The sequence below is a fragment of the Lonchura striata genome, chromosome 6 (assembly GCF_046129695.1).
Source record: "Lonchura striata isolate bLonStr1 chromosome 6, bLonStr1.mat, whole genome shotgun sequence".
NCBI classification, from domain to species: Eukaryota; Metazoa; Chordata; class Aves; order Passeriformes; family Estrildidae; genus Lonchura; species Lonchura striata.
In genome coordinates, this window is record NC_134608.1 from 67,823,024 (window position 1) to 67,850,514 (window position 27,491).

Genomic DNA, 27,491 nt, shown 5'->3' on the forward strand with positions numbered 1-27,491 from the left:
TTGCTCAGGCAGGACCTGCCCCTCTTAAATCCACGCTGGCTGGCTCTGACCCCTCGGCCATCCTGTGGGTGCCCTGTGGTGGCTCTCAAGGTGATCTGTTCCATAACCTTGCCAGGCACCAAGGTCAGGCTGGCAGGCCTGGAGCTCCCCAGATCCTCCTTCCAGCCCTTCCTGGGGATGGGCTCACACTGGCACCTCCAGTGCTCTGGGACCTCCCTGGTGAGCCAGGACTGATGGTAAATGATGGGGAGCAGCTTGGGGAGCTCATCCACCAGCTCCCTCATCCCCCTAGGATGGATCCCATCCCATCCACCTGTGAGCATCTGAGTGGCTCAGCAGGTCACCAGCTGCTTCCTCCTGGATTATAGAGGGCTGCTCTGCTCCCTGTGACCATCTACCATGTCAGGAGAATTCTTGTCCTGAGGACAGCCTGTCCTAATATTGAAAATTGAGACAGACAAGGTCTTAAGTAGCTCAGCCTTTTCCTTGTCTTTAGTTCTTATATTCTCCACTGCATCCATTAAAGAATAGTAGAGGTTCTCTTTATCCGATGTTTTGCTAATAATTTGCTTATAGAAACATTTTCTATTATTTTTCAGAGAAGTGGCCAGGTTAAGCTTTAATTGAGATTTCACCTCTCAACTTCTCTTTCTCCGTGACCTAACAACGTCCTTAAACACTTCCTAAGTTGCCCGGCCTTCTGTGCAAAGTTGATGCACCCTCTTTATTCCCCTGAGTTCCCACAAAACCTTCACGGGCAGCCAGGACAGTCATTTTCCTCACCAGCTCATCATTTGCCACACTGGGACAGACTGCTCCTTCCCCCTTAAGGTTACTTTCTGGAAATATCTCCATCCTGCTGGACTCCTTTGTTTTTAAGGACTGTTTCCCTTAAAAAATCAGGACCTGATTTTGTACTCCCCAAATCTGCATCCTAAATAAGCCAAAGTCTGCCCTTCCTAATTCCAGTGTGGAAGTTTCATTGCTGCCCCTCCTTCTTTCACAGATCATTGAAAACTTGATTATTTCATGGTCCCAGTGCCCCAGGCAGCCTCTGACCCCCACATCTGCCACCAGCCCTTCCCTGTTTGTGAACAGCAGCAGACAGAGCTCTCCTTGGGAGTGGAGTGTTACCAAAAATTCGCTAAACCAAAAAACTCCTTAACACCAGTGCAGCATTATAAGCAGCATTCTTTATTCAGTTGGATGCACGGGGGATAGCTCCTCCCAAAGCCAAGCATGCTGAGTGCAAGAAAGTTTCTGTTTCATATTCTGGATTTTGCACACTTATTCATTGATTGTGCTGGACTAAACACACATGTGATAATCATTTCCCCAAAATCATTAACATATTTCCCCTCCCCTTTTGCATGCCTTTCTCTGTCCTGGGGGTCTCTCTGGTGGTGCCTGGAGGTCATGGACCCCAATGTTCCCATGGGCCTGGCTGAGCTGGCAGGACACTGAGGCTGGTGAACTTCTAGTTCCCCTTATCCCACAATGGGCATTGTGTGGTCTCCATAGGCCTGTTGGTTTTGGAGAACAAGATCCAGATGTTAGCTCACCTGGTGGAGACAATTTATCATCTGGTCACATGAGGTCAAAGAGTGGGCTATGACATCACATGAGTGATCTATGACAGAATGGTCCATGACATCACAGAGTGGTTTATGTGAGGCCATCAAGGGGTTATGACATCATAGGCCAGCTCTGTGACATCGCAGAGCAGGCTTAGAGATCACAGGACAGAGCTCTGAAATTGCAGAGCAGACTGTGATATCACAGAGTTGTCTGTGACATCAGAGACCAGCTGTGTGACATTACAGAATGGGCTGTGACATCTCAGAGAGGCTGTGTGACATCCTAGAGGGGCTCTGTGACATCCCAGGAGGGCTCTGTGAGGTCACTGGGTTGGTCACTCCACTCCAGCTCTTACTCACAGTTTCTCCCAACAAGTCCAATGCTGTTCATGCCCAGCAGGGTCCCTGTCCCCCGGTATCCCCCCGGCCCACCTGGAGCCACAGCCGCCACCCAAGGATGTTCCACAGGATCCACCCCAGAGCCTGACATGGGGACAAGGGGCCAGGGCTGTGTGACCAGGACATCAAGGGCGTGGATTATCCAGGTGCCTGTGGCCTGGGTTGGGTTCCCCAGGGCAGGAAAGATGTCTGGCAGCTGGAGCAGGCTTAGGGAAGGGCCTCCAAGGTGGGGCTGGAGCCCTTGGGCTGTGAGCAGAGCCTGAGGGAGCTGGGCTTGTCCAGCCCAGAGCAGGAAAGGCTGAGGGGCTCCTCATCCCAGCCTGGCAGTGCCAGCGAGGAGGGGATGGAGAACACAGAGCCAGGCTCTTCACCAGGGGCCTGGTGGGAGACAGAAGCCATTGGGTGGAAGGGGAAAGAGGGGAGATCAGCCAGGCCAGGAGGAGATGAAATGAGTCAGGCTGGTTTCAGCATTTCCTCAGCACCAAAAGCAGCCTGACCTCCCTTCTCCATCCACCACTGACAGCTTTGCAAATCAGGAATTGTTTGAGCTGTTTTGCCCCCACTTCAGGATGAGCATCCTGATGCAAGAACTTAACTGTGTTTATATCTATCAGAGAACCACTTTTGTCTAAAATCACTTTTAGTATGGAAATCACTTGTGGATGGTGGACTCATCAGGCACTGCTGGGACGTAGCAAATAGCTCAGGGAAGAGCGTGATTGTTATTAAATAGTGTCCTGTTCATCCATGGTCTGTCAGCCATGAAGAGAAACTTTCTGTGCCTCTGAGTCTCACCAGTTCCTGACCCCCAAAGGGCACAAGCCTGATGAGTTGTGGTTCCCACTCCAGTGGTGGCACTGGGACCTCCCTCCATAGCCAGAGCAGAGCTCCCTTGTTCCAAAAAGTCCCTGGCAATGCAGGGATGAAGGAAGTAGGACAGGCTGTGGGGATCAGGGGCAGGGCATGGCCAGGGATTTGGGGTGGTTGTGAGCCCAGGGCAGGACCCGGCCCTTGGCCTTGGTGAACCTCATCCCATTGTCCTGGGCCCATGGCTCCAGCCTGTCCAGATCCCTCTGCAGAGCTTTCTGCCCTCCAGCACAGCCACACTCCCACCCAGCCTGGGCTCACCTGGAACTGACTGAAGGTGCCCTCAATGGCCTCATCCAGATCAACAAAAAAGAGATTTCACTGACCTGGCCCCAGTCCTGAGCCCTGGGGACACCCCTGGATGTGACTCTATTCCTCAGCTGCTCCATTCCCAGAGCAGCCTGGGCTGAGCAGAGCTGTGGGGCCAGAGCCGGCTGGGCTGTGCTGGGGAGAGGCCCTTGGTGCTGCCCAGAGCTCAGGGCAGCTGGCAGAGCTGGCAGGGAGCTGGGCTGGGCTGGGAGAGCCTGGCACAGAAACCATCAGTGTCCATCTCAGCCTGGCTGAGCGGGCAGGGGCAGGAAAAGCATCCAAGGTCCACAGGTTCTCTGTGTGGGAGCTGAGCTTGTGGCCCCCTGAGCCCTCCCAAGTGCTGGGGCTGCACCTCCAGCTCCAGAGGAGACGTGACAGATGGGAGCAGAGACAATAATGCCTGGTGTACTCTTTCTTGGGTTTGCTTATACAGTTGGCCTGGAGCCATATGTAGATGAGGTGTTTTGTGTCAGATAACACTGGGAAAGTGATAAGAATAATATTTTTTTAGCTGAAAATTATATTTCACACATAATGCACAATGAGGAAAAAAATACACATAGGATCAAAAGAGCATCTGAATTTTTCAGAGAACGAGAGACTCATTTATGTTAGAGCTGCCAAACCTGTTCAAATACTTTCCTCAGGGCTTCCTTGAGATGAGAGGTGATCACCCGAGGCCAAGGCCAGCCAGAGCTGTCTGTCCTGGCAGTTTTTGGGTGGGATTACTCTTGCATATATGAAAGTTTTCAGGAGGAGTATCTGTTTTGGCCATGGGCACCTGGAAAGATGGATGATTCTTTTCCATAGGAAGGAAAGCACAGAGCCCCAGTTCTCCAGGAGCTGATGAGAGGCAGCCCTCAACATTCCAAGATCAGCTGGATTTGTCAGGTGGCCCCTGGGAGGCCAAGCCAGCCAGACCTGTTCCCTGTTCCCTTGGTTTCATGGCGCTCTGCAGTGTCCCAGTGTTCTGCTTGCTTCTGAAGTGTGGCCCCTTCCTTCCATGAGGCCCCCAGGGTGACAATGGCCCTTGGGTTCCACAAGGCCCCACAGTGTCACAGTGGTCTCACAGAAAGGAAACCACAGAGCCCCTGTGTTTCAGGATCTGATGAACTCTGCAGTCACTGGAGGCCAAGGCCAGGCAGACCTGTCTGTCCTGGCAGGTTTGTCTGTGACCAACCCTTGGATATTTGGAATTGTGACTGTAGAATCCCAATTTCAGCCATTTGTGCCTGGAGGAGAAGGCCAGTTCTTTTCCATAGGAAGGGAAGCATGGATCCCCTGTGTTTGGAAGGCAGGTGAGAGCCCCCCTAAGGAGGCCAAGGCCAGCCAGACCTGTCTGTAATGGCAGCTTTTGTGCAGGAGCAATCTTTGACTATGGAATTTCTGGATGTGGAATACCAATTTCCGCCATGGACACCTGGCTGAAAGAATGAGATGGATGAAGGATGAAGGATGGTTGTTTTTTATAGGAAGGAAAGGGCAGAGCCCCAGTGTTACAGGGCAGAATAGGGAGACCACCAGAGGCCAAGGCAAGCCAGAGTAGTCGGTCCTGGCAGCTTTTGTCTGGGAGAAACCCTTGCATATAGGGAATTTTGGAGGAAAAGTGTCAGTTTTGGCCATGGTTGCCTGTGCAGGAGGGACAGTTCTTTTCCACAGGAAGAAAAGCACAGAGCCTCAGTGTTTGAAGGCAGGTGAGAGCCAGCTCTCAGGAAGACAAGGTCAAACAGACTTGTTGGTATTGATAGTTTTTGTTTAGGAGCAATCCCTGGACATTGGGAATTTTGAGGGGGGAATACCATTTTGGCCATGGATGCTTGAATGAGAAGGGCAGTTCTTTTCCATTGGAAGGAAAGCCCAGAGCCCCAGGGCTCTGTTTCAGGGGTACATGAGAAGAAACCCTCGACATGCCAAGGGCAGTTGGACCAGTCAGGCCAAGACAACCAGACCTGTGACCTGTTCCCTTGGATCCATGGGGCCCTGCAGTGTCACACTGGCCCCTTGTTTCCATGGGGCCCTGCAGTGTCACACTGGTGGTGTCATATTGGATCCTTGGTTCCAGGAGGCCCAGATGTGTCACGCTGGCCTCTTGTTTCCATGGGGCTCCATAGTGTCACAATGGTCCCTTGCTTCCATGAGGCCTTGCAGGGTCACAGGGGTCTCCTTGGTGCCACAGGATCACAATGGACCCTTGGTTCCATGGGCACTCACAGTGTCAGAAGGGTCTCCTTGGCTCCATGGGGCCCTGCAGAGCCCCTTGATTCAACGAGGCCTCAAAGTGTCAGAATGGCCTCCAGGATTCCAATGGGCCCGACAATGTCACAATGGACCTTTGGTTCCATGGGGTCCCACACTGTTCCATGAATCCTTAGTTCCATGGGCCCTGCAGCTCCTTGGTTCCATGGTGCCACTCAGTGTGACAGCTGCCCCTTGGCCTGCCAACACTCCACAGTGTCACAATGGCCCCTCGGTTCAATGGGGCCTTGTGGTGTCACAATGGCTCAGTGAGGCCTTTAGTGTCACATAGTGTCCCTGATTCCATGAGTGTTGGAACCCTGGATGCTGAGAATGTTAAACTCGCTGTGCTGAAAGGCACAGACTTGCAAGAGAACACTGCATTTGACCTGAGGCTGTGGAGAAGGCTTCCAAAATTGATTAATAGCACTGGGGTTACAGGTGCGTAGTTGGTTAGAGGTGTATACTACCACAGGGTGGAAAAATTAGAGTTTGGGGTTTCAGAACATAGTAATAAATATGAAGCAAGATGGAGGTTTTAGGGTGGAGACACATTCTTCTTATTTACCTTCTTACATTATTCTTTATGGCTTTGGGTGATATTTTGTGATTGGACAGAAAAGTCCGCATTGCTGACTTCGAGGGATCAGTTATTGGGTCAAAAGGGAAAATAATATAGGTGTCATTTCTTGGTTGGATAGTTTTTAAAGACCTTGTAACAAGAAATTATTTGGCCATTTTGTGACTTGCTAATGAAAGACTGCAGAACTCACAGTTGTGAGGCTGCAACACTGATAAGAAACAAGAAGCACCTGAGTCTGAACACGAATTATCGTCTCAGGCACCTAAAATCCTGACCAGGACACAAGTAGAAAAAACAAGCAGAGCACCCACACCTAAGGCCTGGCAGTGTGACAACAGACCATTGGTGTCACTGAGCCCCACAGTGTCACAATGGTCCCCTTGGCCCCACGAGGCTCTGAAGTGCCACAGAGGCCCTTTGGTTTCACAAGGCCTCAAAATGTAGAAATGGTCTCCATGCTTCCATGAGGCCCTGCTGGGTCACAATGGACCTTTGGTTCCAGGATGCCCCAGAGTGACACAATGGTGACACAATGGTGACACAATGGTTCCATTGGACCCTTCATCCCACGGGGACCCACAGTGTTCACTGCAGTCCCCTTGATTCCATGAGGCCCTGCCATGCTCTAATGGACCCCTGGTTCCAGTGGGTCCCAAAGTGTCAGAACAGTCTCCATGGTTCCATGAGGCCCCACAAAGTCACTGTGGTCCCCTTGGTTCCACAGGGCCCCACAGTGCCACAATGGACTCTTGGCTCCACGAGGTGCCACGCTGTGTCACAATGGCTCATGGTTCCATGAGGCCACACAGTTTAACAATGGTCCCTTGGTTCCATGAGGCCTCGCTGTGCCACAATGGACTTGGGGTTCCATGAGCTTTCCTACTGCCAAAAACAGTCTCCCTGGTTCCACAGTGTCACCATGGTCCCGTTGTTCCATGAGGTTCCATGGCAGAACCTTGGTTCCATGGCCACCTTGGTTCCGTGTGACCTTGCAGTGTCACAATGGACCTGTGGTTCCATGAGGCCTTGCTGTGTCAGGATGGCCCCTTGGTTCCAAGAGGTTTCTCAGGGTCACAATGGTCTCCTTGGATCCGTGGTGTCACAATGGACCATTGGTTCAATGTGGCCCCAGTGTGCCAAAATGGATTTGGGTTCCATGGGGTTCTGCTGTGTCACCATGGACCCTTTGTTCCAGGAGTTTGCACAAAGTCACAGCTGACTCCTGGGTTCTGTGAGGCCCCAGGCCACCAAATCTCTGAAATATCAGAACAAGACTCCTTAACACTAATTTGCTATTTAAGAGGGGATCATTTATTCAGGCCTTGGGTCTAGTGAGGGATAACTCGTAACCTTTATGTGGACATGTAACTCTACCAGTGTGTTGCTTATACACAGTCACTAAATGTGTATTACAATTTACCCATTGCCATAAAACCCACCCCAAGTTCCCAGGTTCAGTCCTTGCTTTTTCTATCACTGCATTCTTGAGCCAGATGTCTTCTACACTTCCAACTGTCCTTGCTGGAAAAGCAGCTCCTGCACAACTTGTTCCTGTGTTAAAAGTTCCCAGGCACGGTAAAAATGGAATTAACCCTTTGGGTATCAAGGCCAAGGCTTTGTGTGGCCAGGCAGGGGCAGCAGGAGGCAGAGCTGCCAGCAAAGGAAGGGCCAGCGAGGTGGGGCAGCCGGGGGTGACGACAGCCTGCAGGGACAGAGGCGCAGGGCAGGGACACCGTGGGACAGCCTGGGCTGCAGAGGGCTCAGGGATGTGCAGCAGCTGCAAGGCCCTGACAGAGCCAACCTGTGCAGCCCTTTGGCCATGGCTGCTGGCCCTGGGCCTGAGGCCACGAGGGGACAAGTGACCCTTGCAGCCCTGGGGCCTCAGTGCCTCCTTGTCCCTGCTCAGCAGCCTGGCAGGGGCCGCCCCATGGTCCTGCCCTTGGCACTGCACATCCCCACATGCCAGTGCCCATCCCGGGAAGAGCCCTGAGCAATGAGGGAGGGACAGGATCTGCCTTGCCAGGGGCTGGGGCTCAGGCCTGGGCCCTTTGTATTCCTGAAACACATCCAGGTTTGCTCAGCACCAGAGACACCTTCCCCTTGCTTGTCCCCAGCTGTCATCACTGACTCCAGTGTTCTGCACTGACTGTAACCTGGGGACACTTTCTCAGTCCTGTCCCTCAGTGGGACCCATTAAAACTTCAAGAAACTTTGGAGTTTTAATTTAACTTTGAGTTCTTGAGAAGTTTTTTGAAGACACTCTCAGGGACTGAGTCTGATGCAAACAACACCAAAGCCCTGAGAAGGTCAATAAAGTTCTCCTATTCCAGTTGTGCAGAAAGATTTCAAAGTGCTTGTAAGAAATACACATTCCCGTTTTAAAGGGTGTATTTTATTACATTTCTCTTTAGATCAGAGGCGATTGCAGCATTCTGTGATTGATATTGAGCCAGGGTCTCCCCACAGGAGCTCTGGCCTGCTCAGAGAAGCTGTGCCCTGAGCTCTGGCCCAGCGTGGACAACCTTGCTCCACATTGCCCCAGCCCATCCTGTCTGTCCTCACTCACCTGGGACCTGCTGTGCCTGCAGAGCTGGCTGCACCCAGCCTAAGAGGGGCTTTCCCTTTTTCTATGTTTGGAGTAATCTAAAACCCCTGAGTTTCCCCATGAAAACAGACACCCTCCTCAGGTGTGTGCCAGCCCAAGGTGCCACCAAAACCACTCCAGACCGGCCCAGGGCCAGCTGTGAGGGTGGATCATCAGCCCCAGCTGCACTGGGCACTGCAAGGGGCTGTGGCCATGGGCACTGCACTGACCCCACTGCTGGGTTTGGCTGCCACGGCAGCCCTGAGAAATTAAACTGTCCTTGGAAACACTGGGGAGGACTGGGACATACTGGGGAACACTGGGAATGCTGTGGGAGACACTGGGACATACTGGGAGTGATCCTGTGGGGCACTGGGACAGCCTGGGAACATGAGGAATGCTGAGGGGGAATCTGGGTGGGCTGGGACACACTGGGACATACTGGGAGTGAAACTGTGAGTGAAACTGGGGGATACTGGGACAAACTAGGGACATTGTGGGGAAGACTGGGCAATACTGGGGCATACTGTGGATGACATTGGGATGAACTGGGAGGGCCTGGGAATGAACTCAGGTGTATTGGGAGGGACTGGGCTGTACTGGGAAAGATTGGAGGGGAACTCGGTTTCTACTGGGCTGTACTGGGGATGAACTGGGCTGTGCTGGGACGGCCTGGAGGGGCACTGGAGCTGTACTGGAATGGGCTGTTCCCGTCCCCGCCACCTCCCATTGGCGGAGGGTCCCGCCCATCACTGCTTCCAACCAATAAGCGTCAGGGATCATGGCTTTGGGGGCGGTGCCTGGGGTCTGCGCCATCTTTTCTTTTGCCTACAACTCCCGTCATGCTCTGCGGCCCCATAGAGCCCCATTAGGGCCGGGACTACAACGCCCGTCATGCCCCGCGCTCCACAGAACCCCGGTACCGCCCCCATCTGTCCCATCAGTGTCCCCCAGACCCTCCGGGATCCCCAAGTGCCCTCAGCGCCCATTCGGGACCCCCTAAAACCGTCCTCGGATCCCCTGAGTGCTCCCAGCCCCGCAGGTGCCCGGTACAGCCACTTCTGGGAATTCCTCTCCTCTCATCCCCCGCGGCCCCAGAGCCCCTCAGAACACAGTTCCGCGCCTAAAATTCCTGCCGCGCCCTGCGCCCTGAGGAACCCGGTTAAATCTCCCCAAGCTCCCCCGAGTGCTCCCCGGACCCCGAAGGGCCCCAAATTCCCCTCGCTGACCTCCAGGGCCCCGGACCCCCGAGTGCTCCCCCGGACCCCGAACTGCCCCTCAGGATCCCTGAGTGCCCCTCCAAGCGCCCGCCCGGCTCCCCCAGGGGCCCCCAGACCCTCAAGTTCTCTCTGAATTCCCTCCCCAGACACAAAACTGCCCCAAATGTGCCCAGAAATGTCTCCGTGGGCCCCAGAGTGGCCGCTTTCACCCTGCCTGTGAAAATGATAAGAAATTACGACAAAAATAATACAAATAAACAAAAATTAGAATAAAGAGGGCAAAATCAATAGCCAAGAGTGGTCAATGAATTAATGAAGGGAATTGTGTTACTTAGAACCAATGACCAATAAGTTTTTCGTTAGAAAACACATATAGAGATTTTTTTATAGAAGCATTAAAATGAAATAATAAAAGATTTAATAATATTTTTATGCATAAGCAAAATTAAATTTTAATTGTTATTAAGCTAAAATTAATTAATTGTATTCGTTTATTAAGATTTAATTAAATTTTAATTATGAAAAAATGCATAATTTTTTAAAAAACTTTTGGCATGTCAGCCCCAGGTGGGCAATATCTATTGGTAAGGGGCATGTGGTAAATGGATGTGATTCATGCTGAATAAGTTGTTGTCCTAGATTGCAAGGCAAGATGTGTTCAGTTGCCATCTGTTAGAGGTTGGTTCACTGCATTGTTTATTTTATCTTTTAGTTTTCTTCTGATACAGGGACCTGACCTGTTCAGAACTACTTAAGGGTTAAATGACTGGAAAAGAATTAAGTGAAGAAAACATTATGTGCTATGTATATGCACCAGTATCCTGTTATTCTAGACATTAGCAAACAGATGTAAAAACTTTGTCCTTGGCTATATATTTTACTCTGATAAGCTTCCTTTACTCTGATAAGCTTCCTGATTATATGTAAAGAATGCATACTCAGCAGATGGACTGTGGTCAGTTGAATAGGCCATATATCATGAAAGGAGGAAAAGATGGAGCCCAGAGCACAGAAAAACTACCACGCATGCTCGAAATAAAAGTTCAACTAGCGGACAGAGTGATGAAGACTATGGACGACCACCAGAGGACCCCTGACGACCACCGAAGACCACCCAAAAATGCAACTACGCTTGCGCATCCTTATCTCGGAATAATCATGAATATGTAAATAATTTTCAAGACCTGTAATGAATATGCATGTTTTAGTAAGATAAATCACAACTTTCTCATCTGCACAGTGCACATGTTAGGAGGAGAGATCCCCCATGTGCCCAGCGCTGCAATAAAGAATATCTGCTGCCCGGATTGCTTCCGTCTTTGATTCAATTTGGCGAGCCAGGTAGGAGGACTCTCTGCTCGGCCGCGGGACCCGCTGGGAACAGGACTCCCTAGGGTACCCCCGGGATCTTCCCGGAGGGGCTCCTCGCCTCATTCGGATCACCGCGGGAGCAGACAAGAACTCCGTTCGCCCCGGCGGCACAAGTATTCTTTATTATTATTTGTTTGGGACCGGTCATTTGGTTAAGCTCCCCGCAGGGGGTAGCGTTTGTTATACGATCGTATTTGGTTTTGGTTAAGCTCCCCGCAGGGGGTAGCGTTTGTTATACGATCGTATTTGGTTTTGGTTAAGCTCCCCGCAGGGGGTAGCGTTTGTTATACGATCGTATTTGGTTTTGAATAAGCTCCCCGCAGAGTTTGTGTTTGTTATACGATCGTATTTGGTTTTGGTCTACTACTTTGGTATATTAAGACATACACTTCTGAATTAATGGTTTGAGAACTGTTTAACACGTACTGGGTTTAGTTGCTTATTTTTGGAATTATTCTGATTGTTGTTGGAATTTTGTGTTGCTGTAAAAAGTGTCCTGTTTGGTGTATAGTATAATGGGTGGACGACAGAGCGGGGGAATCGTAAAGAAGAGCCCTTTGGGTTGTATTTTAATGCATTGGAAGGAAATAGGTGAGACTCCTGGAGGGACGGTGAATAAGAAAACATTAATTAAATATTGTAACCAGTGGTGGCCTTTGTATAAGTTAGAAGATGGTGAGAAGTGGCCGTTCAATGGAACTTTGCAGTATAATACTTTGTTGCAGTTAATGTTATTTTTAAGGCGGGAAGGAAAGTGGGATGAAGTGGAATATGCGGATATGTTTTTCACTTTGCGGAATCACCCTGAATGGCAGAAGGAATGTGAAATAAACATAGCACCCCAAGATCCTTTGGTGTTAGCTATAGAAAAGGAACAGAGAAAAAATAGGACTAGGTTAAAACGGTGTTGTTCGGCTTGCAGTATAGGGCAAAGGTGTGTAAAACTTAAAGAAACAAAGGAAAGAATGGAAGATTATAATTCTCCACCCCAACCCCCTTCTCCCCCGGAAACCCCTCCCCCCCTAGATCCCGACCTTCTACCTCATCAGATGAATCAGATAAAAGTAATCGCATAGAAAAATCTGGTGAGGCTGTCCCTGGAAAAATGAGCTTTTCTCCCATCACAGCTAGAACTCGGAGTAAAATGGAGCCGATAATTCAAGCCCCGTTGAGGCAAGCGATGGGAGCAACAGGACCCACCAGAATTAAGATTCCCTTTTCTATGAATGACTTGAATGTTTGGCGAGAAATAGTAAAGGGATACCGGGATGATCCGGAAGGGGTGGCAAAACGATTTGAGTTAATAGTTAAAAATCAGGATCCAGATTGGAAAGATATAGATTTGATGTTAGATGCCTTAACTGAAACAGAAAAACAATTAATAATTAAAAGTGCTCGTACACAAGTACAAATTCAAATCACGGCAAGAACCCTTCAAGGTACGGTCGAAACCCACGTCCCTAGAAATGACCAAGATTACAGGCTACTTAAAAAATACCAAGAATGGATTAAGATTGGTATCGGGACGGCCGTACCGAAGGCAGTAAATTAGTCAAATTTATATGAAATCAAGCAAAATTCGGCAGAAACTCCTACAGAGTTTCTTGACAAATTACGGACTGCTATGAAAAAATATACCGGGGCTTCTTATTCGGTATTGAACCAACAATTAATGCCGAAAGACAAAGATTTTATCACTGTAATTGGAGCTACAGGACAAAAGGAAAAAGCTTATTTCCTTAAACCACTTAATTATCGGCTTAGAAAACAAATTGAAATTCACAGGTTTCTATATTTACCAAATTCCCCAAAGCCCTTGCTAGGGCGAGATTTACTAGAACAACTTGAGGCGAAAATTGTTTTTCAGAAAGGGAAAATTGAATTTCAAATTCAAGAAAAACAATTAGTGGAAGTTTTGAGCCTAGCCTTAATACAAACTCAAAGCCATTCTGAAATACCTAGAGAGGTTCTGGACCCGGTATATCCAGGGGTTTGGGCTAGTGAAGTTCCGGGGAAAGCCAAAAATGCAAGCCCTGTCGTAATCAAGTTGAAACCAGGAGTAAAGCCGATAAAAATTAAACAATATCCCTTAAGGCTAGAAGACAGGGAAGAAATCAAAAATATTATTAATCGATTTCTGCAATACAATTTGCTAACGAAATGCGAATCAGAATACAACACTCCGATTTTACCCGTTAAAAAGGCAGATGAAAAAGGTTATAGATTAGTACAAGACCTAAGAACAATTAATAAAATAGTTGAAGACATCCACCCGGTTGTAGCCAACCCATATACACTATTAACTAAATTGAGAGATACCTTACATTGATTTACTGTACTGGATCTCAAAGATGCCTTCTTCTGTTTGCCGCTAACCTCAGAAAGTCAGAAGCTATTTGCTTTTGAATGGGAAAATCCGGATTCAAAAAAAAAACACAATTAACTTGGGCAATATTACCACAAGAATTTAAGAACAGCCCCACGATTTTTAGAAACCAGTTAGCTAAAAATTTAGAAAATTAGACTCCCCCAGATGGTAAAGGAGTCCTCGTGCAATATGTTGATGATCTTTTAGTAGCCACTGAAAACAGAGAAGAGTGTCTCTCATGGACTATAAAACTTCTCAATTTCCTAGGAATGAATGGATACAGAGTATCCCAACAAAAGGCTCAAATAGTGCAACAGCGAGTAACTTATTTAAGATTAGAAATTTCCAGAGGACAAAGAGAATTGGGAACTGAGCGAAAAGAGGCAATTTGTCGCACCCCGGAGCCTCAAACAGCCAAGGAATTGCGGACATTCTTGGGAATGGCAGGTTGGTGCCGCTTATGGATATACAACTATGGTGTAATAGTTAAACCTCTATATGAACTGCTAAAGAAAACCCGACTTAAAATAGAATGGACGGCAGAGGCTCGAGCCGCCTTCAAGAAACTTAAAAAGGAACTGATGAAGGCTCCGGCCCTCGGCTTACCAGATGTCTCTAAACCCTTTTTATTATTCTCACATGAAAGACAGGGGATGGCACTTGGAGTATTAGCCCAAGAACTTGGCCCTTACAAGCGGGCAGTGGCGTACTTCTCCAAGCAGCTGGACGAGGTAAGCAAAGGATGGCCAGGATGCCTACGTGCAGTGGCGGCGGTTGTAATAAACATTCAAGAAGCACGCAAATTCACATTAGGGCAGAAGATAACGGTGATGGTTTCCCATACTGTCTCAGCTGTGTTAGAACAAAAAGGGAACCATTGGCTCTCCCCACAGAGATTTCTGAAATACCAAGCCATCATAGTCGAACAAGATGATATAGAAATAATTGTTACTAACATTATAAATCCAGCTTCTTTTCTCAGCGGTGCCCAAAGAGAACCACTGTCCCACGACTGCATAGAGACCATCGAAGCCACCTATTCGAGCCGTCCAGATCTCCAGGACACCCCTCTAGAAGACGCTGAAGACTCCTGGTACACAGATGGAAGCAGCTTCGTGAAACTGGGACAGCGGAGAGCGGGATATGCGATAACCACTACTCAAAAGGTAATCGAAGCCAACCCTCTTCCTGCAGGAACCTCGGCCCAGAAAGCAGAAATAGTGGCCCTTATAAGGGCACTAGAACTTGCAAAAGAAAAGAAGATAAATATTTAGACTGATTCAAAATATGCTTTCGGGGTGGTGCATGCGCATAGAGCAATTTGGAAAGAACGAGGACTGTTGAACACCCAGAAGAAACAGATCAAACATGCAGAAGAAATATTGAAATTATTGGAAGTGATTCAACTACCGGAAAAAGTAGCTATAATGCATTGCCGAGGACACCAAAAAGGTAACTCTGACCAAGAAATAGGAAATCGATTGGCTGATAGTGAGGCCAAGCGAGTGGCAGAAGAAGTAAAGGTATGTGCTTTGATACCAGACAGTAAACCAATTAATTTAGAACAGTCACCTAGATACTCAAAAGAAGACTTGAAATTGGCTAATGATCTAGGAGGTAAGCCCGGAACAAAGGGCTGGATACAGTTGAAAGAAGGTCACATATTAGTTCCTTCTAATATTTTGTGGCCCCTAATACAAGCAGAACATACAAAAACCCACTGGGGAGCAGATGCATTATACAAAGAAGTGACCAAAAGAATAGTAGGGCGAAATTTGTATACCACAGTAAAACAGGTAACGCAGCAATGTGAAATATGTCAACGAAATAATCCAGACACAACTAGCAAAATAAAATTGGGGATGATAGGTAAAGGAAACTGCCCTGGGCAACAATGGCAAATTGATTTTTCTGAGCTCCCCAGAAAAGGGGGGTATAGATATCTTTTAGTCCTGACAGACACTTTCACAGGATGGCCAGAAGCATATCCCTGCAGGACTAACAAAGCGCGAGAAGTGACTAAAGCGCTACTGAATGAAATAATTCCTCGTTTCGGAGTTCCATCGACAATATCCTCCGATCGAGGACCACATTTTAATGCTAAAATTGTTCAACAAGTGGGAAAAGCATTAGGAATAGACTGGCAGTTACATACCCCGTACAGACCTCAAGCAAGTGGCCAAGTTGAAAAGATGAATCATATGCTCAAACAACAGATAGCAAAGATTAGTCAGGAGGCAAATTTAACTTGGCCCCAAGCTTTACCATTGGCATTATTGAGAATAAGAGTTAAACCTCGGACAAAGGAAAATTTAAGCCCTTTTGAGATATTATATGGGCGACCCTATCAACTTCAATTTAAGGGTGAAGAATTGGCACAAATTGGAGAAGGATATTTACTGGAATACATGAAAGCATTGCAGAAACAATTATCAGAAATACATAAAAATGTTTTGGGTACTAGAGTAAGGGGATTAGATCACCCCCTCCATGCCTTTGAACCTGGTGATTATGTATATGTTAAAAATTTTTCAAGACAACCCTTAGAGGAAAAGTGGAAAGGTCCATATCAAGTGCTGCTGACAACATTCACTGCGGTGAAGATTAAAAAACACCCAGCTTGGATTCACTACTCGAAAATAAAGAAAGCCCCTACGAAACCATGGACTGCTACTCCCGTAGGACCTACCAGATTGCGATTTTCCAGATTATCTTGACCTATGGGGGAGCCTGGGCACGGTAGGATTTGAATCTTCATCTTTCGCTGACGGAAGGTATATCTCGAACTCTGAATAGAACTAATTGTTGGATATGTACACATATGCCTGAATACAGTGGAAAACAGATCTTGTTAATAGGCATCCCCATACCTGGTAATAATCCGTGGACAAGATATTGGGAGAATACCACCTGGGTAAATTATACACATAGAGCTCAGCCATTAAAAATTCATAACCCTCCAATTAAAAAATCTTACTATAAATGTGTGCAGAGGTGTAACCCGCCTAAAGGATTAAATAAAGTTAGAAGTTGTAATAACGCCCTATATGTAAGAAATCAAACGGGTTGTAATAAAATAAAATATATCGGGTCCCCCACCTCTATTAATAGTACCCTCTGGCCAGTTCCAGAAGGAAAAGGATGGTATTGGCTGTGCAATGATACTGCATGAAAAGTATTACCTGAAAATTGGGTGGGAACATGCACCCTGGGAGCCGTAGTCCCAAACATAACTATACATAATCGTTTATCCGAAAGTTGGCTTCAAACACATATTCGAAGAATTAGACGGGAAGTAGAAAATCCCCTAATAAAAAGGCAGAATGCATTTCATTCCTTTGCTAGATGGTTTCTCCCTTGGCTAGGGGTAAGCGAATTAGAAAAAGCTATAATAAATATTTCAGCAGTAGTAGAAGACATTGAAAATAAAACAATAGATGCAATTCAAACACAGCAAATTGAAATAAATAGCCTTGCACAAGTAGTACAGCAAAATAGAATGGCTTTAGATTTATTATTGGCTTCACGAGGGGAGGTTTGTACCATTGTAAATACAAGTTGTTGTGTATATATAAATCAGAATAATCGAATTGCTACAGATTTAAGTGAAATATAGAAACAGACTAAGATACTCCATGAAGTAACCAAGAATGACACCTCGTAGAGATTCGAAGAATTGTAGAAAGTCTTAACATCCTGGTTACCTAATTTGAATTAGTTAAAACAACTTTTTATTTCCGTAATACTTATAATATTGTTAATTATCATAGTCTGGGTTTTAATTAAGTGTGTCTTACTTTGTAACAAAGAAGCAACTAATATTGAAAGATATAGACATGGAGGCGTAATATGATTGCAAAAGAATTTGCAATGGTTATAGAAAAGGGGGGACTTGATACAGGGACCTGACCTGTTCAGAACTACTTAAGGGTTAAATGACTGGAAAAGAATTAAGTGAAGAAAACATTATGTGCTATGTATATGCACCAGTATCCTGTTATTCTAGACATTAGCAAACAGATGTAAAAACTTTGTCCTTGGCTATATATTTTACTCTGATAAGCTTCCTTTACTCTGATAAGCTTCCTGATTATATGTAAAGAATGCATACTCAGCAGATGGACTGTGGTCAGTTGAATAGGCCATATATCATGAAAGGAGGAAAAGATGGAGCCCAGAGCACAGAAAAACTACCACGCATGCTCGAAATAAAAGTTCAACTAGCGGACAGAGTGATGAAGACTATGGACGACCACCAGAGGACCCCTGACGACCACCGAAGACCACCCAAAAATGCAACTACGCTTGCGCATCCTTATCTCGGAATAATCATGAATATGTAAATAATTTTCAAGACCTGTAATGAATATGCATGTTTTAGTAAGATAAATCACAACTTTCTCATCTGCACAGTGCACATGTTAGGAGGAGAGATCCCCCATGTGCCCAGCGCTGCAATAAAGAATATCTGCTGCCCGGATTGCTTCCGTCTTTGATTCACTTCCCTAATAAAGAACTGTTTTTCCTGCTCCCATATTTTTGCCTGAGAGTCGCCCTTAACTTCAAATTTATAGCAATTTACAGGGAGGGGGTCTACATTTATTTTTTTCCCCATTTCAGGGAGGGTCCTGCCTTCCTTAGCAGACTCCTGTCTTTGCAAACCAAGACAGATTTTGGCACCCAACGTGCGGCTCGAGGGCACAGGAACAAAAAAGGGAATAACAGTTCTTGAGTAATCCAATTTCTGTGTGCTGCTACAGAAACCTCGTTCAGCGGCAACCTGTGCTCCAGCCTGCCCTGGTTTGGGTGGCACGGAACCGTGGCTGCATTTCTCCATTTGCAGGCCCTGATCTAAACACGGCTCCTACAGCCAAGGCTGCTGTGGCTGTTCTCCGGTTTGTTTTATGGGTGAATAAGGGGAAGAATTCATGGATCTTTAACTTCCTCTGGGAAGCAGGCACATGGATTCACAGCTGTCACACACTGACTGTGTGCTTTTGGGGTTACTTTAATAATGGCACCTACTGTGAGGAAATGACACCGGGGGAAATTTTCTCCCAAGCCTTTAACCATCTCTTTGGGGCTGCCCCACCAGTTTGTGAAGGGCTCAGATCCACTCCAAATACCAATGATATCATACAGGGGCTGTGTTGCTGTTAGCCCTGTTCTATTTGGCACTGAGAGACAAGGGAAGATTAACCTGGATAACCACCCTGACACCCAGCCCAGAACCTGACACGGCCCCAGAGACCAGGGATGCTGCTGCCCCAGAGCCTGACCCTGCCCCACAGCCAGCCCAGATATGAACCACCCAGACTGGGTGGGGGTCTGCTGAGGGAGATGCAGGAGATGCTGAAGGAGTGCATTTCCCCAGCTGGTGAGAAGCCCTCCCCCTGCCTCGAAAAAGGAGAATCTGATGGGGCAGCAGTGGAACCCACAGATGTTACAACTGTCCAGGTTCCAGCTGAGCCACAAAGGCAGCCACAGTCAGCAGCAGTCGCCCCTGTAGAAACAAGGAGGTCTAAGATGGAATCAGAGCACCCAGATAAGGGAAGGCCCTCACAACCCACAGGGGAGCCAGAGGTTGCGATCATCACCGAGTCCCTGACGTACAAAAGTCTCTGTAACCTGCACAAGGACATTGAACGACGGAGACGTGAGGCTTATACAACCTGACTGCTTCAAGTCTGAGACCTCATGGATACAGGTGTCCAGCTGGATGGTGGTGAGGCAAGGAATTTGGGACCCTTGACCCAGGACTCAGGTATGAATCAGATTTTTGTAAGGGAGCCAGGGTCCCTTTCCCTCTGGGAGTGGATTTTAATGAGTGTCAGAAAGAGGTTGGAGAGAGAATGCAGGAGCACCAGCATAGAACGTGCTGGAAAACCCTTGAGGAAGGGATCCAACAGCTGAGGGAAGTGGCAGCATTGGAGGTACTCTTTGGGAGGGATGGACAGCATGATAATGACCCCGACAAGGTCAGGGGCACAGGGCAAATGCTGTGGAGTCTGGCAAGGCTGGGGCCATCTCAGTACACCACCTTCATTGCCACGATTAATGCTGATAACAGCCGAGAGACAGTGGGCTCTGCTGCCAGCTGCTGAGAAATTGTGAGAGTATGATCCATGGCCCAGTGCAGGCTCATGGCTCTGCTGTGGGCAAGGAACTCAAAGAGGAGATGAGGGAGATGAGGGTGGAGGTGAGGAGGAACAGTTCCCACATTGCCCCAGTGCGAGTCACAGGCCCCAAAGTCAGAGCCCAACGTTCCCCAGCCAGAGAGAAAGGGTACGCCCCACGGGCTGGCCTGGAGTTCTTTCTGCGTGACCATGGGGAAGACATGGGAAGGTGGGATGGGAAACCCATTTCTGTCCTGGCAGCGTGGGTGTGTCAGCTCAAGGAGGGAAGCACTGACCAAGGGAATTTCAGTAAAGTGAAGGCAGCCTGAACCCCCCATAACCAAGCTGCCAAGTATGATCTGTCAGATCTCCTTGAAAGTACCTATACCATGTGGGCTTAGGAAAGAAATAATAACCAGTGTTAGAGGGGCCCTGTCTCTAGCCAGGGAGAGGCACGGGAAAACCGGATCTTCTGGACAGTGTGGATCCGATGGCCTGGCACATCAGAGCCACAAAAATATGATGCTTTAGTTGATACTGGTGCACAGTGTACTCTGATACCATCGGGACATGTGGGGGCAGAGCCTGTTTCCATTGCTGGTGTGACAGGGGGATCACAACAATTGACTCTGGTGGAAGCCGAGGTGAGCCTGACTGGGAAGGAGCGGCAGAAACATCCATTGTGACCGGCCCAGATGCTCCGTATATCCTAGGCATAGACTTCCTCCAGAACGGCTATTACAAAGACCCAAAGGGACTCAGGTGGGCTTTTGGAATAGCTGCTGCAGAGGCAGAGGACATTAAGCAATTGAACGCCTTGCCTGGACTGTCAGAAAACCCCTCTGCAGTAGGACTCCTGAGGGTGGAAGAGCAACGAGTGCCAATTGCGACCTCGACAGTGCACCGCCGGCAGTATTGAACGAATCGGGATGCCGTGATCCCCATCCACAGAATGATCCGTGAGCTGGAGAGCCAAGGGGTGGTCAGTAAGGCCCACTCGCCCTTCCACAGCCCCATCTGGTCTGTGCACATGTCTAATGGAGAATGGAGATTGACTGTGGACTATTGTGGCTTGAATAAAGTAACTCCACAGCGCTGCTGTGCCAGACATGCTGGAACTCCAGTACAAGCTGGAGTCCAAGGCAGCAGAGTGGTACGCCACTGCTGACATTGCTAATGTGTTTTTCTCCATTCCTCTGGCAGCAGAATGCAGGCCTCAGTTTCCTTTCACCTGGAAGGGTGTGCAGTACTCCTGGAACTGACTGCCCCAGGGGTGGAAGCACAGCCCCACCGTCTGCCATGGGCTGATCCAGGCTGCACTGGAAAAGGGTGAAGCTCCAGAACACCTGCAGTACATCTATGGCATCATTGTGTGGGGGAACACGGCAATGGAAGTGTTTGAGAGAGGTGAGAGGATCGTCCAGGTTCTGCTGGAAGCTTTGCCATCAAGAAGAGCAAAGTCAAGGGTCTTGCCTGAGAGATCCAGTTCCTGGGGTAAAGTGGCAAGATGGACAGAGTCAGATTCCAACTGAGGTCATCAATAAGTTCACTGGGATGTCTCTATCCACCACCAAGAAGGAAACACAAGCTTTCCTAGGTGCCATAGGTTTCTGGAGAATGCACATTCTCAAGTATGGCCAGATTTTGAGCCCTCCCTACCTGGTCGCCCACAAAAAAAACAATTTCCACTGGGGCCCTGAGCAGCAACAAGCCTTCACCCAGATCAAGCAGGAGATGGCTCATGCTGTAGCCCTTGGCCCAGTCAGGACAGGACCAGATTTCAGAAGTGTCTTCAAAGTGGATAGACTATATTGAAAACAATGCAGAGAGAATTGTTTTGTCCTTTTAACTTTTCTTATTTATATCTTGATATCAGCAATATCCAATTGATATTGACCCCCAGCACCTTGTTATGCAATCTGAATACATATGAAAATCATGATCCTTCATGGCTAACAATCAAAACACTTTGTCCCTACCCTTCCCCCACCATTTCCCTCATCCAACACCTGGCACTCCTATGTATCAGGAATCTTGTGGCCAGCAGGACCAGGGCAGTGATTCTTCCCCTGCGAGACAGAGTGAAAATTTAACAGGGTAGAAATCCATTTGGATTTAGGTGAAATGTGCTCCTTTGAGCTTGCTAACATGAGTGAAATATGCTGTTTAGTCTGGTAACTGCAGCACTAGCAAAGTTGCCCCAGCTAAAGAGAAAGAATGCAAATTTCCACACTAAAAAGAGATAAGAAAGACTGCTTGGGCCTTTAAACAGACCACGCAGAGTGACCCAGGAGTTCTTTCTGTACTTTCTGACAAGAACAAGTGTAACTAGCTGTAAGTGTAACATGAAATCATGAGAATGAATATGCATGAACCTATTGTGAAATTCTATGCCTATGGAAATTAATTAAGGGTAATAAAAAAGGTTTGGGACTTCTCAGGGGTGCGCATGTCCATTGAAGGGCAATGAGTCCCCAGTGTGTCCAGCGCTGCAAATAAACATACCATTCTTTACTAATCTTTATTGGAATTGTGGGGGTTTTATTTTTCATCCGTATTTCACCTGTGCTGGGGACTGGTTGGGCAGCACCTCGAGTGCTGGGTCCAGTTCTGGGGTCCCCAGTTTAGGAAGTGTCAGATTCCAGGACACTGCAGCACCAAGGATTTCAACGGAGCACTCTGAGGCCTCATGGAACCCCAGAGGCCACTGTGACCCTGCAGGGCCTTGTGGAACCATGCAGAGCTTTTTGACAGAGCAGGACCTCGTGTCATGATGGGGGCATTGTGACACTGCAGGGCCCTATGGAACCAAGGGGCCAGTGCTGCCCCTCAGGGACTCCTGGAATGAAGGAAACATGTTGGACACTGTAGTGCCCTTGGGACCAAGAGGCCATTGTGACACTGTGGGAGCAAGGAGCGCATTGCTGCCCTGCCAGACCTCATGGAACCAAGGATCCACTGTGACACTGCAGGGCCTTGGGGACCACGGTGACATTGTGACACTGCAGGGCCCAAGGATCCAAGGGACTTTGTGACACCAAGGGTTCCCATGGAACCAAAGGGACATTGTGACACTGGGAGGCCTCATGGAATCATGGAGACCACTGGGACACTCTGAGGCCTCATGGAACCATGGTGACACCAAGTTGTTGGGGAGTGTTGATCTGCTGGAGGGTAAGAGGGATCTGCACAGGGCCCTGGACAGGCTGGATCCAGGGCCCAAATCCAACAAGGTGAGGTTTAACAAGTCCCAGTGGCGGGTCCTGCACTTTGGCCACAACAACGCCTGCAGCGCTACAGGCTGGGGACAGAGTGGCTGGACAGCAGCCAGGCAGAAAGGGACCTGCAGGGACTGATGGACAGCAGGCTGGACATGAGCCAGCAGAGTGCCCAGGGGGCCAAGAAGGCCAATGGCTCCTGGCCTGGATCAGGAATGGTGTGGCCAGCAGGAGCAGGGCAGTGATCCTTCCCCTGTGCAGGGCACTGGTTGGGCAGCACCTCGAGGGCTGTGTCTAGTCCTGGGCCCCCAGTTTAGGAAGGACATGGAGGGGATGGAACATGTCCAGAGAAGGGCAACAAGGCTGGTGAGGGGTCTGGAGCACAAGTCCTGTGAGGAATGGCTGAGGGAGCTGGGGTTGTTTATCCTGGAGAAGAGGAGGCTCAGGGGAGATAAGGCAGTGTGAGGGCACAGGTTGGACTCGATGAACTCCAAGGTATTTTCCAGCCTTGCTGATTCTGGGATTCCCTGAAACCACCCTTGGAGCAGTTGCAGAGGAGCCCTGGGCCTCCTCTTCAGAAGCTCCAGCAGCCCAGGTCCTTCAGCTTCTCCTCACAGCCCCAAAGCCCATCCTGTCAGTCCTGCAGAGCCTCTGCAGCTCCTCCTCACTGCCCAGAACAGGGAGCCCCACAGCCAGACACAGCAGCCCAGATGTGCCCCCCTGGCCTGGGGTGCCTCTGGCAAGGGAGCAGCACCAGGCACTGCAGGAGCCTGCAGACAATTCCTGCAGCACTTGTGGGATGATCCTGCTCCCCAAGGGACGTTCCCATGGTGCCAAGTCAGGAACTGCAATGGGGAGTGGGGCCAGAGAGGAAAGGGCAAACAGGGATGGGCTGTTTGCAGGGGAGGGAACAGGCGTGGGCAAGAGGAAGAAATTTGTATCAGAAAGAGTAAAGAAAGCAAAGGTGAAGCCAAGGAAATGCTCAGGGCAGTTTGGGGGTGGCTGCCAGACAGCCCTGGCTCTGAGCAGCAGCGTCTGCAGTGGGACAGGAAACTCCCAGATGATGGGAACAAACTTTCTGGCTGACTGCAGAGGCCAGGACAAAGCTGAGTGGTTTCCCTGGTGTCCCCAGCCCTTCCTGGCCCCAGGGCCTGATGGCATTTGTGCTGCCTCAGGTTCATGTCCCCACAGCACCAGCATGGGGGTGCTCCCGCCTGCTGTGTGCAATGCAAACAGGGGCTGCTGAGCCAGTGCTGCCGTGTCTGTGCCTGCAAGGATGCGGCACCTCTGTGAGCTGGGGGAGAGGCCAGGGCTGCAGAGGGGGATGTTGTTGGCAGCTCCATGAGGACGCTCTGGGACGCTGCCCTGGGCTGTGCAGCGCACTGGGGATGGATCAGCCCCTGCTCTGCTGCTCCTTCCCGTCTCCCCCAGGGCCCTTGCAGAGCACCAGCCATGCTGTTTGCCCCCAGCCTGCCCACGGCCAGCCTGGGGCTGCTCACGGGGGTTTTCTGTGCTGAGCATTGGCCTGGCCGTGTTCTTGAGAGAGCCTGGGCAAGGAGCCTGGAGCCCCCAGGCCCTGGCCTGAGGCGTCAGCGCTGCCCCAGCAGTGCCCATGGCCTGTCCCTGCTACAGCCCCGGCACTGCCACCCCCAGGACTGTGCCCGGCCCCGAGAGCACTCAGGCCCTGCAGCAACACCAGGGCCACCAGGGCAGCGGGGCAGGGCCACGGGAGCAGCACTGGCAGCACCAAGTGCTGCTGCTCCTGGGCACAGCTGCTGTGCCAGCCCTGATCTGCCCCAGCTCTGCACACAGACATTGCTGCTGCAGCTCCAGAGAAGGCAACAAAAGGGCATCTCTGCAGAACACTCTGCTGGGAAATCCTTTAGTTCCTTTAAAGCCACCGAGAATACAGCCCCTCATTGACACAGTCTGTGGGCACAGTGAAGATGGAGAGAAACAAAATTAAAAATGGCAAAAGGAATGACTTTTCTTGTTGACAAGATTAAGAAAGTAAAAAAAAGAAAAAGGACCTCCAAAATGAAACCAACAAGAAGTATCAAAAAAATACTTTTAGTACAAGTGATTTGGCAAAATTTTCACCAGTTTAATGTTTCTGATAGCATCCAGTCCTCAGTCTCCTCACTGCAGCCTTGAGCTCCTGGTTCCTCAGGCTGTAGATGAGGGGGTTCAGGGCTGGAGGCACCACCGAGTACAGAACTGACATGGACAGATCCAGGGATGGGGAGGAGATGGAGGGGGGCTTCAGGTAGGTAAATACACCAGTGCTGATAAACAGGGAGACCACAGCCAGGTGAGGGAGGCAGGTGGAAAAGGCTTTGTGCCGTCCCTGCTCAGAGGGGATCCTCAGCACAGCCCTGAAGATCTGCACATAGGAGAAAACAATAAAAACAAAGCAACCAAATCCAAATGAAATATCAACGGTAATCAGCCCAAGTTCTCTGAGATAGGCTTTGGAGCAGGAGAGCTTCAGGATCTGTGGGATTTCACAGAAGAACTGGGTCAGGGCATTTCCATGACACAGGGGCAGGGAAAATGTATTGGCCATGTGCATGAGAGCATTGAGAAAGGCACTGGCCCAGGCAGCTGCTGCCATGTGGGCACAAGCTCTGCTGCCCAGGAGGGTCCCGTAGTGCAGGGGTTTGCAGATGGACACGTAGCGGTCATAGCACATGATGGTCAGCAGGAAATACTCTGCCCCAAGAAAGAATAGAAGGAAAAACACCTGTGCAGCACATCCTGTGTAGGAGATGGTGCTGGTGTCCCAGAGGGAATTGTGCATGGCTTTGGGGACAGTGGTGCAGATGGAGCCCAGGTCGCTGAGGGCCAGGTTGAGCAGGAAGAAGAACATGGGCGTGTGCAGGTGGTGGCCGCAGGCTACAGCGCTGATGATGAGGCTGTTGCCCAGGAGGGCAGCCAGGGAGATGCCCAGGAAGAGGCAGAAGTGCAGGAGCTGCAGCTGCCGCGTGTCTGCCAGTGCCAGCAGGAGGAAGTGGCTGATGGAGCTGCTGTTGGACATTTGCTGTGGCTGCACATGGGCACCTGTTCATGGAGAAAGGACAGGGACAAGTCAGGAGAGGCTGCTTGGAGACAGACTTGGGCCATTCCCTGCAGCCTGTCTTGCTGGGACTCACCCACCCTTGTTCCTGCTCTGGGAAAACCTTCACCCAGGTCCCTGCCTGAGCTCCAGTTGTGCTGGCTGAGTGTGCCAGGAGCAGACAGGCCTGTATGGGGGGGCTCTCGAGGAACCATCCCTGCCCCACTGCCCTGGGTTTGCGGCCATTTTGTGGCCAGTTTGTGGCAGAGGGACAAGGCTGGATATTCAAGATTTGTCAGGGGAATCACTCCTAATGCAGAAAGGCTCGGTACCATCTGCACTCACACTTCTAAAGGACATGGAGAGCAGGAAAGAATTTTTGCCATTATTTTCTTACCCACACATCATTGCTGGCACTCTGAGGTCAGAAATCCCCAGAATTCCTGCTGCACTCAGAGTTTGCCACTGAGAGATGTGAGAGGCAAAGGATTCCCTGTGGCTGAGGGAAGGTGAGGGGCTGGATGGGCTTGTTCCCCCAGCACTGCTCTGTTCAGCACCCTCTTCTTCCCTGAGCATCTCCCTGGCTCTGGACATTCCCTCCTGAGAGGTGCCTTGTCCCTGCCAGCGCTCACAGAGCCCATCCCACCCTGTGTGCCCTCGGCCCGGCCCTACAGAAACCTGCCTGTGTGCAGGGCCCTGGCTGGGGCAGGCTCTGTGTGCAGCTGGGCAAGGGCAGCTCAGGAGAGCCCTGCTGGGCCCTGCAGAGGTGATGCTGCTGCTGCCCAGGGCTGAGGAGTGGCTGAAGGCCCTATGGGAGGCTCCCAGCAGAGACACTGACCACCCAAAGTCACAGTTCTGGAGTCTCTGTACATGTTCAAACATTCCTTTGATGATCCTTTCAACTCAGAATGTTCTGTGACTCTGGGATTACAATTCCTGTTCTGCTTCTCTCATCCCCCTGTTGTCTATAATCAAAAGAGAAAAAAAGAACCCTTGCAACAGTGTTAGAACAATAAAGTAAAAACCAGACCTTTATTGGAACCTTCCAGGTGTCCCACTGGGGATGGGGCACACCCAGCCCCTGATTTCAATAATTCATTAAGGTTGATTAATTATGATATTTAACAGGAATATCCAATAGGAGATTCACTTGCCCAAGTTGCACTCCCCTGGCTCAACACATTGGAGTAGGTCCAAAGACTTCTTTGCCCCAGTTTTAGTTATGACTGATCACATTGTGGTCAAAAACCAAAATATTCTTCTTGTAGGCATGCTTCCTGATAATAAGACTATACAGTATTTCATGAATGTATTTAGACAGTCAGTTTCTTGTTCTAAAATCTAAGAGAAATGTAGGAAACATACTAGTGTCAGCAAAGATTACAGTTATATAAGTACATAATAGTAGTTTGATAAAGCTAATTAAGAGTTTAATAGAGTCAAGTAAAGATAATGTTTTTAAAATTATAAAATAGTAATTTACAGAGTTACGGATATATGAAAAATGTATAAAAAGCAAAAATCTTTACGTCACCACCCCAACATTCCCATCCTGCTCCAAGCAAGAAATTGAAAGCACTCCCAGGAAA

At 49.2% G+C, this 27,491-nt stretch overlaps 2 protein-coding genes across 2 annotated transcripts in view; one reads left to right on the plus strand and one right to left on the minus strand.

The window, feature by feature from the left end:
* LOC144246559 (uncharacterized) overlaps positions 1-27,491 on the plus strand; it is a 703,923-nt gene that overhangs the window by 612,542 nt on the left and 63,890 nt on the right. The gene's annotated exons all lie outside the window — the stretch shown is intronic.
* On the minus strand, positions 24,952-25,884 carry LOC144246432 (olfactory receptor 14J1-like). The gene has a single exon (XM_077783824.1). The coding sequence runs from the start codon at positions 25,882-25,884 to the stop codon at positions 24,952-24,954; it is 933 nt and encodes a 310-aa protein (XP_077639950.1).